A 15532-nucleotide genomic window follows, 5' to 3' on the forward strand; every position below is an offset into this window, starting at 1 on the left:
TGACTCGAGAATATGTACAATAAACAATTTGATTGGAATCATAAATACATTTGTATGCATAAAATGTACAAATTGTTTTTATAATTCAACCCTTTCGAAAAGAATATAAATACGTCATATACCTTACCTTAAAAAGTAATGTACTTCCTGTTCTGCGGGTGTCCAAAACAATGAGTCGTATAAAACTTCAAGTCTCATTCGTTGACGTCACTGTAGTCGTTTAGATACTTTGATTAATAAATATAAATAACATATATATTCTGTATAAAAAATATCAAAAAATTAAAATTTGTAAAATGCACTCTAATTAAAATTATTATTTTTTTTGCTCGTAAAAATATATTTGCTGAGAATTTTTACTATCTGATAGTGTTTTTTTTTTTGTATTTAACATACATTTGTGTCTAATGAATTCTTGTGCTAATTGTGAAGCAATCTTGTAAATTGTTCTAATTAGAGAAATTATAACAATTTTTACAATGAAGTTTGTATTCTATATTATGTTTTCTCTCGCAAAAATGTAGCAACTTTTTTTTTCAATATTGAAAAAATTGTTGATATAATTTCTTTTTGCTAATTTATTCACCTTATAAATTATCGTCCCACAAAGATTTATTTGTGACAATTTTTTTTTTTATTGCGTGCACGTGTTTTTTTTTTTTTTTATTTCTATTGCAAATTTATCTTTTGTATTATCAATGCAACAATTTTTTTTTTCTATTTCTAATGGATGAACGGTAATCCTGGAAAGATGGAGGTGTGGTTACACCTACAGCAGGAACAAGTTGTTGAGAACAAGGAAATCAATAATTTTTTTTTTCTCTTCAGTATAAATCTTGCCGCGCATTTGTTTAGATTAATTGGACAATCGATTATAACCGTATTTTAATATAGTGGATTTGACTTGTTATCATTCTCAAGGTAAAGTTGTCAAGTGTAATAATGCATATATATATATATATGTACTTATTCTTCAAAGAGAATATATGCGAGACAACGTCCTTGTGCGAGGTTCCTATTACTGTACATCATAACAACATAATTTACTTGTATAGCATTTGTCAGCATGTGGTGTGATAAATTGGTTTCTTCCTTGATGTATCATTAATTTAGAGATTTGAGTATATGAATTTTGATAATTTTTTTATATTTATCAATAAAATTTTTAGGTTATTGTTTTATATTTTCAAGTAATTATATGTATTACAATTTATATTACATTGTTAGTGCGTTAATAATCCATTAGAAAAAAAATGTTCATTAAAAGTGTTTAGGTTTGCCTTGAAGTACTCGATAAGGTTGTTAAACTTCATTTCTTTTATAGAAAATATTTTTTTTTTTTTTAGATATACAATTATATATTGCTGGATCGAGCATTTAAAGCAATTGTGCAATCGAGTCATTTACAAATGATGATTCTTCACAGTATATTCATCTATAAACTTTTATACAGACAATTTATTTATAGGCTTTTTCATGATCTAAAGATTTCTTCTAAACGTTTTTTTCTTTTATGCTAACACAAAACCGTTAGTCACTATCAGTTGCAATAAATAGTATATTATTATCATAAAACAGTGAATATATATTTCTGTTTTTTATATCTGCAAAATATTTAAAAATTTAAAGTATGAAAAAAATTTTTTTTTTACATTTTTCTCGGTATTAAAATATTAAATTGATTATTTCGAATTTTATTTATTTTATTGAAAACAAATTTAAATTTAAATAAAAAATTATTTTTTGATTATAATAAATTTAAATTTTTTTTGGTTTTATGAAATAACCAGAATTTGTTATGGTGATAGAAAAAAAAAATTTTTTTTTGTTAACTCAACAAAAATATGGTTTTTTTTTTTTTTTGCATACAATTATTTTCATTATTTTTGTTGTCGAAATAATTTTAAAATATATGAATTAATTTGTATTGTTAATTGATTATTTAATGTAAGAGATATATCTTTTTTTGAAGTTGATTTTTTAATGCTGATTAATTGCAAAAATATTAAACAATTTACAAGGTACCGAAAGAATTTGACCGCGATTCATATAAAAGAAGGTCAAGATCATTAAAAAGTGAAAATTTGTTCTTATGTCATCAACTTCAAGTAGATGTAACTTCACGAAATTCCATTTAATTAAACTCTAATTTTTTAATTCATTTTCTTTTAATCAATCAATTAATAATAATAATAATAATTAATAATAATAATAATAATAATAATATAATATTTTTAATTTATCTCTTAATAACAGAAAAATACTGATATATATAGGATAAATTTCATGTAGTTTTATTTTTTAATTAGAACCGATTTTGTATTTAATTATTTCTATCGCGGAAATCATTTTGTTAATTTGCTTCGTGATTGTAGTTTTTGTATTTTTAGAATGTGAATTGCCTTTTTTTTTTTTTTTAATTGATATACGCGAGAGTAAAAAAAAACTGTTCTATATGTAGCAAATGCATCATTTGTGTAATCTTATTACATTCAATATTCGCAATTCAATTAGTTGATTTCTACATTTATGACGTCGAGTGTCACACCCCTTCATGTTGGAAGGTGTGTCGAGTGACGACTTTGTCTTAATTATAAGTAAACTTTATAATTTGTTGCAATACATTAATTAAATTCTCGTTATATTCACGAAAATCTCTGAGACCTTGTGTGTGTGTGTCATTTAAAAAATAAAAAATTATACGCACGACATATTGAGTCATGTTGTCAACAATGTCTGGGAAGTATCAGACCGTAAATGTTCTTTATTTTCATACAAATGATAAAAATAATTTTTTTTTTCACCAATATAGAAAAGAATGCTTTACATATATATATCTCTCTCTTTTTCAAGAAATTAAATTTTCGAATTTAATGAAATTTTTAAATTTTATTTGGTCGGAATTTTTTTTTTGGGAGGATTGAACGAGAGGAAATATTATTTGATAATTATTGCTCTCTTATAATAATATCGCTTACAGTATTACATATTTATATTGTTAACATGTGTTTATTTTTGCATACATTTATAACTGGTACATATCATTTTTTTTTTATGTTTATACATTATGCTGCCCACAAACGTAATTAGTTGATCGAAATATTTCACCTGAATTAATTATTATTTATAGCAATTAATTATAATTTTTATTTCTTTACAACTAGTTTTGTTATAAAATCAAAAAAAAAAATTGATAAATATATTTTTAAAAAATACTCTTTGAAAGTTTTTTTTTAAATAAATTATCTAATAATTTTTTTGTTAAATATATTTTCTGTATTTAAATATAATATTACCTTATGCAAAAGTGATGTAACAGATAAAATAGTTTTTCCTTTTTTTTTTTTTTTTCTATAAAAATAATTTCTGTTTACTTTAACTTTAAAATGATATCCTACTGTGCAATAAGAAGCATTCTAAAATGTCCTTGATGTTAATGTATATATGATGAATACAGATAGTATTTTATAAATTATTCCTATTTTATTTCTTATTATATATACTTGATGCTACAAATATATATATATTTTTTTAAATATTATACATAATATGTACATGTAACTAATCCTATTTCTTTGTTTTCTTTTTTCAGGTAAGTGCGAAGAAACTTGATAACTACATTAATGTTATGTATGGAGGATTATCCTGGAATTTGAATATTATTGCATTTCGTTTAATTATTTTTCACATCTTGTGAGTACCATTATCATATATATATATATATATATATATATTTTGAAGAATATTTAAGTGTTTTGATAATAGATTTATTATCATTTATATATAATAAGTATAATAAAATTTTCAACAATTTGTCAATTACAAAAAAATTATAAAAAATTTCATGTTTGAATTTTCCATATTTCTGAAAAATTATATTGTGAAAATAAATTATTTTCAATTAACACTTAATATATTGTTTTTAAATTAAATATGCACAGTAATTTTAAATTCAAATTGATGCAATTGCTTGAAGTTTCGTTATTTATATAATGAGAAGTACAATGAATCTTAAAGGATCATAAATAAAATACTGTAAAAAAACAATTCGATAAACGTTACATAAACGTTAATTAATAATCATTTTAATAATCGTTCAAGTATTTAAAATAGTTGGCACATTAAAAAAATATGAAACTTGTTTCTTTTTTTTTTTAGAAACTTTTTGAATTTTAATAAAAGATGATAGTAAAAAATACTTTCTTTACTAGCATCAAATTTATTACATAAATGTTAAATAATAAACTATTTTTTTATAAAAAAAAAATAATAATGTTGCGAGCCATTTTAGTGATATGAATAATAGTCCATTAAAGAAAAATCGATTTAAATATAAAAGGGGGGTTGAAATTAGAGAATCTGTTTTTCTTGTCAATTTTACGTGATCACTGATGACTCTCTTGTATAATTTGTGCTCATAACAGAAAGAAGGTATGACATTAAATGGGATCTAAGTGGTCAAAAGTGGTGTTTCAAGTGGTCATAAATTGAGTTCGTACCTAACCTTTTGTGTGTGCGTTGAGCGATACAAAATCACCTTGCTCTGCCTCACAAAACTTAGTGCAATTTTTGTATATATTTTACAAAGAAAAAAAGGTAATTTTCAAAATTTCCACTATTTTTTTTTTTTTTTTTTCATTATTCTTTTTGATTTAGTGTTTGATTATTCTAAAATTAATCAACATTCTTGATTTTTTCTTTTATACATTAAATTGTATTATATTTTTTTATTTTCATTGTCAGTTTTCTTGTCTGACTTAAACTTTCTATTTTCACTTGCTGATCTGTGTTGTGGTCCTTCCGAAGTAGAAACGGATAGTTATAGTAAGACATACTTCATCTTCGGTTCATTGAACTAAATTATTTCGTTTTTTTTTTTTTTTATAATTCTCAAGTAATTAAAATAATTTTCTTTATTCATAGTTCAAAAAATAGCATTTATATTTTTTTCAAGTAAAATGACTTGTTTTATTTTTAACATTGTGTGTATATAATCACGTGTGACATCGATAGCATCTGTGCGCAATAAACTAATTGGTTATTGAATTAACTTTACACGGCATAAGTCAATAATCCTTAATCACAACAAAAGAGTGTACGTGAACTTTCAATTCCAAACTAATATTTTGAAAAAAAGAATTCTAAAATATGACTTTAAATTTCAAAAAAAATTAAATTAAGGAATTTAAAAATATTCTCTTAATGGTTTAACAAAATTTCTTTTAAACTTTTTTCCCAAAACAATTTTTTTTCACAATTTTGTTCTTATTTTGTGAATGATTTATTATTCTCATCTGACACTCAATGTATTTGCATATAACACTGAAATATAAACTCCACGAGAATGTCGAAAAAAAAAAAAAAATGCTAATGAATTGAACATGAAAAAGGAAAGTGATTTTAACACCGTGCTCTGCATTCATATGATTATATTATAATAACTTCCTGGACAATTCGGGGGATATTTTTTGGTGTATAGGAAATAAAGATTGATACTTTGCGATAAAAAAAAAAAAAAGAAAAATGTACACTGACCTTCTTACTGATCGTGACATTTTTAATTGAAGACAGTAATCGAATGTCACTTGGATTTATCCTTGATGGTTCGCAACATAACAAATACTAAAGAACAGAAGGTCGGCATCAAGTTTCACTAAAGTATTGTTGACCGTTTATCGAACACTTTTATAATAATTAAGGTCATCGTTTTGCTTGAGGGAACAAATTTGTCTACGCTTTTCTTTTTTTTTAACTTTGCAATTCATTCTCAATATAAAGAAAAACGGATTTTTTTTTTTTTACAAAAAATAGAGACGAAATTAAAAAATAAATTAATATATTGTATCTTCTAATTTGTTTCTATTTCAATTTCAAAATAACGATGTCTTATTCAGAACGTTAAATTTGAAATTTTATTTTTGAAAAAAAAAATTCTTTCTTTTATAATACACGTACTTGACTTAGCCCAGTGTGGAAAATTCACTTGGGAATAAATATTATGCGTATAACTTTGGTATAAAACGGAAAACATAGTAGTTCAAGGTTTTAGGTGTTTTTTTCATAAATACATAGGTTTCGATTTTCAATTATAATATTCCCTCCCCCCCCCCCAAAAAAAAACTAATATTCTATTTCCGATCGAATTCTTAAAAGTTCAAATTTTTATCAAACCGAATTTTATATGGTAAAATTTACCTATTTCAAAAGATTTCTTGTAAAATTTTATTTATTTAAAAGTCAGAGAGTGTAAGGGATTTTAGGAAATATAAAATGAAAAAATTTACGACTTCATTTTTTTAAAGTTGTCTTAAAAAAAGATGTAATCTAAAGAAAAAGTGATGGATGAGATGATTGTAGCTGCTTACATATGACCATGGCATTTTATTGGCGTACGTTTATATTTGCGCCATGAAAGTGGGCGATGGTCAGACCTTCGTTAAAAGAAACGCCCTTAAGAAAGCATATTTGATCCATTATCCTCGCTATTAATTATCGTTTCCTTGGCACTCCTCAATTATTTATTCAATTTTTCTTTGTCATTTTAGCCGGATTTTAAGGAAGAATTGGTCGTTTAATTTGAGATTAAAAAAAAAAGTTAAATTCAAGAACGCATTTTTCTTTTTATTTATATATTCCTATAAATGCAAACTAAAGTTTTCACTAATTCGTTATTATTTTTTGGTATAGAAATAACCTTTAACGGCTCACTGGTGATAAAATAAAAATTATCGACACTTTAATTTAAGAAAAAGAAAAAACAAGTTGTTATTTTGAGTAATGCTTGTTGTCGTTTGGGTTTTTCTAAAAAAAAAATTTTTTTTTTCTTGTTACAAATTTTTGATATTTTAAAATTAAATATTATTTGATGTAATAAAACTGTATGAAACGTTTGGAATTTAGTTTTTGAAGTTTGAGGATTAGTAGAAAAAGTCAGTTTCAGTCAGACTTAAATTCTTTTTATTTTAATATTGGTAGAAAAATTCAGACTAATTTTTTTTGGAATTCTTTGTTTGATTTAGTAGTAAAAGTCACATTTTAGTAAGACGAAGCTTTTCTGCGATTTCTTGTATATTTTGATGCAAGTAGTAAAAGGCAGTTTCAGTCAGACGTAATTTTTGTTTATTTTAGTTTTAGTAGAAATATTCAGTTCTACACAGACGATTTTTTTCTACTCTCTAAATCTGAATTAGTAAAAATGTTTACTAATTTGAATTAGTGACTCACTTTTTGCTTCTGAATTAGTTAAATTTTACTAATTGTTAGTAAAAGTTACTAATAATTAGTAAGATTTTACTTATTCAGAAGCAAAAAGTGAGTCACTTATTCAAATTAGTAAAAAATTTTACTAATTCAGATTTAGAGAGTAAATTCTTGGTTTGAATTAGTAGTAAAAGTCAGATTTAATCAGACGAAGCTTTTATTCTATATTTTAATTTTAGTAGTAACATTCAGTTTTAGTTCAGAATTAAGTTCTTTTGTTTTTTAGTGACAGGTAGAAAATTTCAATTCGAGACAGACTAATTTTTTTTTGAATTCTTAGTTTAGTACAGTAAAAGTCACATTTAGTCAGACGAAGCTTTTCTTGTATATTTTTGATGTTAGTAATAATTTTTAATTAAGTATTATTGTGATTTTAGTGAAAGTCAATTTCAGTTTCACTTAATTTCTAGTGATTTTACACTGTAAAAAGAAAGTACTAAAATAGTACCAATTTTAGGTATCAAAATAGAACCAAATGACAATTTAGTATACCTAAAATTGGTATTTAATTAATACCTTTCGTTTTACAGTGTAATATAAGTAGTAGAAGTCAGTTTAGTCAGACAAAGGTTTTAGGATTTTTTTTTAAATTTTGTATCAGTAAAAATCACTTTTAGTAAAATTTCAATACTTTGAATTATATAATTTAATAATAATTTAATATAAAGTAGTGATTTCAGTAGTGCAAGTCACTTTCAGTCAGACTGAAATTATATTGTTCCAGTTAGACTAAGTTTGTACTAATTTTTTTTTTATGTATCATCAACGATTCGGGAAGAAATTAAAATTTTTATAATATTCGCACAAGTAGTAATAGACACTTTTAGTCAGACAGAAATTATTCTTAATTTTTAGTGTTTGAGTAGTAAAATCCCATAATAGTCAGACTCGAATTTTTCAAATTCTTGAAATTTTAATATAAATAGTAAAAAATAGTTGTATTGAAACGGAACTTTTCTAATGTCTTTTTTTTGTTATCAGTAGTAGAAGATAGTATTGTTCAGACACAGGTCGGGGAACTTTTGCGTCTTTGAGAGATTGAGATCAATTTTTACCTTCAATCAGTTTGAATATACATGTCTGACCTTACGCTTACCACGATAGACAACCTTCAGGGTTGGTAGTAGCAGAATCATCTTGTCGATAAAAGGGTGTGTCATTGTCCACTGAACCTCCAACCCCCAACTCTTATCAGTCACGCGATATACTATAAATAGATATAAAGTGTGTCTGAAGGTTCATAATTCAATTAATTATACATATTCTCTAATAATACAAAAAATTAGTCCCTCTTCTATTATCTGTATACACTTCGAATTTAATTCAAATCGCTATCTTAATTTTTTTTAACAGTCAGAAAAAACATTGAATAATAAATAGAACAGATAACATTTTTTTCGTTATATATATATATATATATATATATATATATATATATATATATATATATATATATATATATATATATATATAAGAAGTATATATATATATATATATATATATATATATATATATATATATATATATATATATAGAGAGAGAGAGATAAGCGATGAATTTTAAAATATTCATTTTGACATTAAATTTTTTACGTTTACTTTAATTTATTTGCATAAAAGAAATATTTTTTTTTTGTAATATTTTTTAAGATTAGAAAATATTACGTGCTTGTCTAATGCACATTCTTTGAGGTTTTTAACTATATCGCATTTTTTTTCGCAGTGTGAAAATACCATTTTGCAGAGAAATTTTCTTCAGAGAATTTCTTTTTTAGAATTAAAAATTGTTAATCAATTTTTATGAACCAAAAGTTTTGAACGTTCAAATGAACAAAATTTTTTTTATAACTTCTTTAAGTACGAATTTTATTAGAAAATATTGTTTTAAATATCTAAAAAGAAGTTATTAATGTAATATTTGTTTAATTTACTGTTTTATTTTACATTTCTAATAATTTATAAATTGAAAAAAATATTTTGTTCATTTGAACGTTCAAAAATTTTGGCTTATGAATTTTTGAATATCATGTGAATTTTAGAGATTCTTGATTTTCTCTTATTGTATATATATATATATATATGAAAAACAGTATTTCCGCGTGTAATGATATTTCCCACTTTTATTTCTTATTCGCGTGGGGATTACTCTCCCTCCCACTATTGTTACCTAGCAAACATACGACACCTGTCGTAAGTCTGTGCTGGCAGACCACGAGCAAACTTCTTTACAACTTTACCTACACATCACAAACTTCTATAATACCGGTGTATATGGATAACCTGCGCAGGTTCATCAAAAAAACTCGTGTAGTTTATACTTGATAAAATCCCTATTATATTGTTCTTCACACAACGTTCACGACGAACTACGGACCAAATTTCTCATAAAAAATTTAATTTTTTTTTTTACAAAAATTTAATTTATTAAAACATTTTTCTCAAATTTTTTTTTTTTTTCTTTTTTTAATTCGTGAGTGTACATATGTCTGTCATTTGTCAATGTGACAAAATTAGAACTCTCCCACTAGTCGTGATATTTCGAGAAACTCTCAATTTTCAACGACTTCTATTTTTAATCAAAAAAAGAAGTTTAGATAAATTTGACATTTTTTTTAAATATAGAATAATTTAGGATTCTATAACAGAAGAAAATTTTGATATGGTGTAAAAAAAAAAAGTGGTGTGTCCTTAAAAGTGGATGAGAATTATTTTTGTGTTAACATTGCTGTGAATCGTTTTGGACACACAATATAATTTGACGTGTGTATATATATATATATGATGATGATGTATATATATATATATGATGATGATCTATATAACATAGTGTGTTGCAGTTGTTGAATTTCGATTGGGAATCGTGAACAAGTTTTTTGCGCGGGCACGATGTGAATAAACCGGTTGAAAATAATTCTACGAGATTGCGCTCGTGTCTTCTCTTCTCATCAAAAATGAAATAACTTTGAAAAATGAAGCACGTATGTTCTAATATATAGAGAAAAAGGGAGATTAATTGAAAATTAATATAGAAATAAATGAGAGGAGGAAAAAATTTTATTAGACTTTTTTTTGGGGGAAAAAAAAAGTAAAGTTTGAGAATCGCAAAGAGAAGAATGTAAAAATAAAGGTAATCGTACAGCAGATGGGAAATGACTAAATGAGAAAAATGAACAAGTTTTAGATCGGAAATAGTGTTACCACCACTTCCAATTCTTCCATCCCTAAGTATATCCACTTCCAATGTGACTTCCCTTTCTCTCTCTCTCTCTCTCTCTCACTCTCTGCATCACTTGTTGTACCCCACTCATCAGGATTTTTCGTCTTTGACTATATAGTCAATCCGGTAGACGTGCATTATCATCTCGTTTGTGTGTACAAACATGACATTCGAAAGAAGTACACGCGTCTGTCGACCTCCATATACATTACGATCATTATCTCTTTGGCTGATGGACATTCGATGAACATCTGTAACCTTGAGATTTCTTTCGTTTTTAAAGTATATATATATATAATACATTCTGATTAGATTTAATAAATGGCCTTGCTATGGATTTTTGTCTGCACTAGATCTTCAAATAATTCCATTTTCTTCATTGTATAATAGTTTTATGTTGCAATATTTGCACCTTCATTAAAAAAGAAGAAAAGCTTATGGAAAATTTTCAGATTTCAATATTTGGAAATTTAATCTGTGTATGATTTTTATCTTATTGAAGGAGTATAATAATGAAGTTTTAGCAATGAAAAATATGTTAGGCAAAATGATCTAAGAATTCTTTATAAGTATATAAAATTAAAAGTATTATAGTGGTGAAGACATCTATGCGCGTTTTGTGTGTCAAGTGATTGGCTGTGATAAAAACAGTGCAACTAGAGCAAATAAATAAATTTAGTAAAAAGTGTCTTTTGTGGAATAAAAAAAAAAAAAAGTTCAATGCAATTCAGGAGCTTTAATACAGTGACGAATATTCGTCGGACTTTTTGTTTTACTTCTCGTTTTACTTGGAGTTTAAAAAGATTATTACCGTGCTATTAAAATCAGCAAAAAAAAGAAGGTGATAATAATGAGTGTCACGGAAATTGTGGAAATGGATCCTAAGAATCAATATGACGTAGAGGGGGTTGAGGGTGAGTGAGAGATATATATATATATACTTTTTTTAGACAATATTCGAGAGAGAAAACTATATGAGTCTACTATTATAAATTCTGATTAAATTTTCTTATTGCTTATATATATTTTTTTTTGTATTCAACTAATTTGATTTATATGATTGGAATTGAACTTATATTTAAATAATGATCTTGTTTACTAGTACTTTTATTCATATAATCTAGAAATGAATCATATATTCTTCTTTATATTGAAATTTTTAATTGAAATCTTAAATTTAAAATCTATGACAAGATACATATATTCGTTGTACTTATGTTCTTTACGTTATTTCATTAATATTTAAACTATTCAAAATATTAATATCCATTTAATTTACATAAAATTAGTCATACAATGCATTGATATTAGTTTTTAAAAAGAGTTGAAATTATTATTCACCAAAATGTGCACATATTTATTAATACTTTACTTTTTTTTTTTTTTTTTAAATAAGTAACGCTTATTTTAATGAATGTTTAAAGAAAGATCATTTTTTTTATCATTTCGAATTCAAACAATTGAAATAAAAGTTGATATTTTAAATAGAAAAAAAAGTATGCGTAAACAATTTAATTTTTAACATTTTTTTTTTTAATACAACTTTTAATGATTCAGAGTGTGGAAAATAAAATTCCCAACCTTTTAAAGTTTTATAATAATAAAAAAAAATATAAAAGCTATGCTTATCAGTCGCTTTAACATAATTTTAAAAACTTTTTATCCTTTTCTTGGAAAGTCATGTATATATATATATTTTTGTAGCTTCCGTTTAAAAATGCAGAATTAAATATTATCCACTTTATTTATTTACCTCTTTTTGAGCTACTTTTAAATATTTTATTGTTTCTTTTTTAAAATTTCAAATAACAGCCAAATAATATTTTTTAATTATAGTTTTTATTTTGAAAAAAAATGTGTTTTTGTATACAATTCTTTGAAATTTTTATGTTTATCGTACATTATTGATACAATATCTAAGCACTGTAAAATACGTCCAAAAAAAAAAAAAATCGACATTTAACGCATTACTGTTAACAAACTAAACATGCATCTAAATCGTCATTTACAACCTTGAATAATTCTTCTTTAATGGTAAAAAAAAAAGAAAAATTTGTTTATTATCATTATTTTCAAAGACTGATAATGTTGACTTTCATGTTATCACTTTATTGTTAATTATCATTGATAATAAGAATATCAGAAAGTTAATTACTGTAGTTTGATTATTAGAGGATCGATATTATTATAATAGCAAAGACTAATTTTTAAAAGCTCTATCTGTTCTAAATTTTAATCTCTGAAGAAAATTTCTCTAATTTATTCATCTTCTTTTATTTTGATTTCATTTTTACTGAAATATTTTTTATTCAATTTTTTATTGAAAGGAATAATTTGTATGAAAATTTATTTTAAAGTAAACGGGCAGTTTTATTTTGAACAAAGTATACATTTTTTAATATATTCTATAATGATTCATTTAATGACACGCACCATATGTTTTAAAACTTTTATCAATTTTTAGGTCAAGTTAATCGTTTGACAATTAAAAATTTTTTTGTTTTAAATATTTCTGTGTATTGAAATTAACTTTTTTTCTAGTTCAATTCTTTTTTAATGAAAAAAAATACTCCTGATAATAATAATAATAATAATAATAATAATAATAATAATAATAATAAGTTCGAATTTAAGTATTAGTAAACAATGTCATGCATGTAAGTTATCTATAAAATGACAAAGCTCTTCCAGTATATTTTTAACTTATCTTCTTAATTATATTTATTGTAGGAAAAAAAAACGGTTAGTTAAAGTTGTTGATAGGTGAAATTTACTTTTTATCATTTTTATTGTCACGTCACCGTAACTTTTACATTCATCCTTTTAATCAATACCGAGTTATATGTCTCTGCGACAAGCACACGTGTGCTTTTCTCTTTCCGCCCCTTTTTTTTCGTGTAACTAAACATCTTTCTTTTATATATAAAAGACCCCTGCGTTTAGTATCCTTCTACGACAATCTACTGTATTTCTATTTCTGTATACATACAAATAGAAGCGAGAAATCTTTTATGATACCAGAAGAGCTCACACCCCCACAAAACAAAATGATCCCTTTCTAATTTTCCCTGTGCTAAAATCAAACGATGTAATAAATGCGCTCTTTCCAATTATCCTATGTGACGAACCCCTGTGGTATCACCACATTAGAAGAGTACAGCTGCAAATAATCATAGTCATACTTTCGTATCCTGAAGAAGCTGGTTCACACCCCCCTTTTTACGTTCAACTGAGAGAGAAGGACTGAACTTTGACTTCCAAAATTAGGGTGAAAATATATAGTAGGACAATAAAATTTTATCTATTCTCTTACGAAAACTCAGTATAAAAGGGCTACATTTTCATGGAGAGATCAGTTCTGGGATCCTCTTTATACGTATAACATCAACCAGTTCTGGGATCCTCTTCATACGTATAACATCAACTAGTTCTGGGATCCTCTTCATACGTATAACATCAACTAGTTCTGGAATCCTCTTCATACGTATAACATCAACCAGTTCTCAAAACATCTTCATACGTATAACATCTACTAGTTCTGGGATCCTCTTCATACGTATAACATCAACTAGTTCTCAAATCATCTTCATACGTGTAACATCTACCAGTTCAGAACTTTTCATCATACACGTTACTTCTACTTCATATTTGGTACCAGTTCACATACGAAATCTAGTACAAGCGTTGTTACTCTGCTCGATTTCATACTCAAGTTCGACTTAGAAGAATCTCTGTGTCAAGTGTTAAAATTTTCTACGTCAAGAAGAGCTGATTCAATCAACTGAACTCCGGACCTGTGGTCATCACCAAGGCCCGTCAACCTTCCTGTGAGCTCTCAAACTATATCTGGTACCAGAAGTTCCTATCATAATTAGGACACAGCAGTGGTCCTTTTTCATACATCTTACATCTAAATTTTCAAGTGGAATGCTGATTTCCCCTTATTTCAAGAATGGTTGCTTCAGGATACTCTCTCTCAAAGATCAATTTTATAACTCTAAATGTTTGTCTAAATAAATTTGTAACCTTGTCATTAAAAATCACTATTCTCTTTCTTTCCTGTACCCTTAGCTCAGAGCCTTTTGCTCTGTAAATGAAACAGGAATTCACTGAATCACCGAGCGGCCACAAATAAAATAAAATATTATTTCTTTAGTTATTTCTCTATTTGAGACGTAACAGAGGAAATATAATTTTTGGTGCATCGGCCGTTGTGAACAGGAAAGAGAATATAAATTTAAAATCTATGCACTAAAAATATAATTTTTGGTGCATCTTCCGTTGTGAACAAGAAAGAGAATATAAATTTAAAAACTATGCACTAAAAATATAATTTTTGGTGTATTGTCCGTTGTGAACAAAAAAGAGAATTTAAACTAATAATATAAAAATCGATGCATTAACAGTATAATTTTTGGTGCATCATTTGTTGTGATAAAAAGAAAAGAGAAATTAAAAAAAAAAAAAAAAATCATTTTTCCTTAAATAATTTCAAATATATAAATGAGAGAGAAAAATATCCTTGAACCAACAAATCTAGAAATTCCTTTATTAATTTTTTTATTTACACTCATAAACACAAATCAAAATTCTAAGTGAAAGTGCTACAAAAGTGAAATAAAAAGCTTAGTTATGTCGTTACCTAATAATCAACAAGTATCTCTTCGCGACGCGTTAGAATTAGTGCCTGTGTTCGATGGAAAAAATATTCCAGTAGTTTCATTTATAGAAGGTTGCCATGAAGCAAAATTAATGTTGCCAGATTCACCCCAAGTGGAGGAAAATTTAGTAAAATTAATTCGTGGAAAGTTAAAAGGAGAAGTTAGAAAATCAATATCGGGAAATATTTTTAAAACAATTTTGGAGTTAGAAGCTTATTTAAAGAAGATATATTTACCAAATAAAAGTATCTATCAATTGCAAGGAGAGTTAGGAAATATTTTTATGAAGGAAAGTGAAAGTGTCATATCGTATGCGAATCGAGTAAAAGAATTATCGGATCAGATTTTTGACTCATACAGATTATCGAGTAAAGACGGTAAATTATCCGAAACGA

The 15532-nt window shown here is 25.5% G+C and overlaps 1 protein-coding gene across 4 annotated transcripts in view; it reads left to right on the plus strand.

Annotated features, from left to right (window-relative positions):
- The window catches only part of LOC127289921 (uncharacterized), a 115130-nt gene that overhangs the window by 15852 nt on the left and 83746 nt on the right, over nt 1-15532 (plus strand). For 2 of the 4 annotated variants that reach the window (XM_051318202.1, XM_051318203.1), the window contains exon 1: nt 9471-11390. The exons of the other annotated variants lie outside the window; for them this stretch is intronic. In XM_051318202.1, coding sequence (XP_051174159.1) covers nt 11327-11390 — 64 coding nt within the window. In that variant the 5' untranslated portion in view covers nt 9471-11326. Of the gene's footprint in view, nt 1-9470; nt 11391-15532 lie in introns of those variants that run through there. 4 annotated transcript variants of the gene reach the window in all.

The sequence above is a fragment of the Leptopilina boulardi genome, unplaced genomic scaffold (genome assembly GCF_019393585.1).
Source record: "Leptopilina boulardi isolate dan_hultmark-lab unplaced genomic scaffold, ZJU_Lbou_2.1 LbouV2_51, whole genome shotgun sequence".
Taxonomy (NCBI): Eukaryota; Metazoa; Arthropoda; class Insecta; order Hymenoptera; family Figitidae; genus Leptopilina; species Leptopilina boulardi.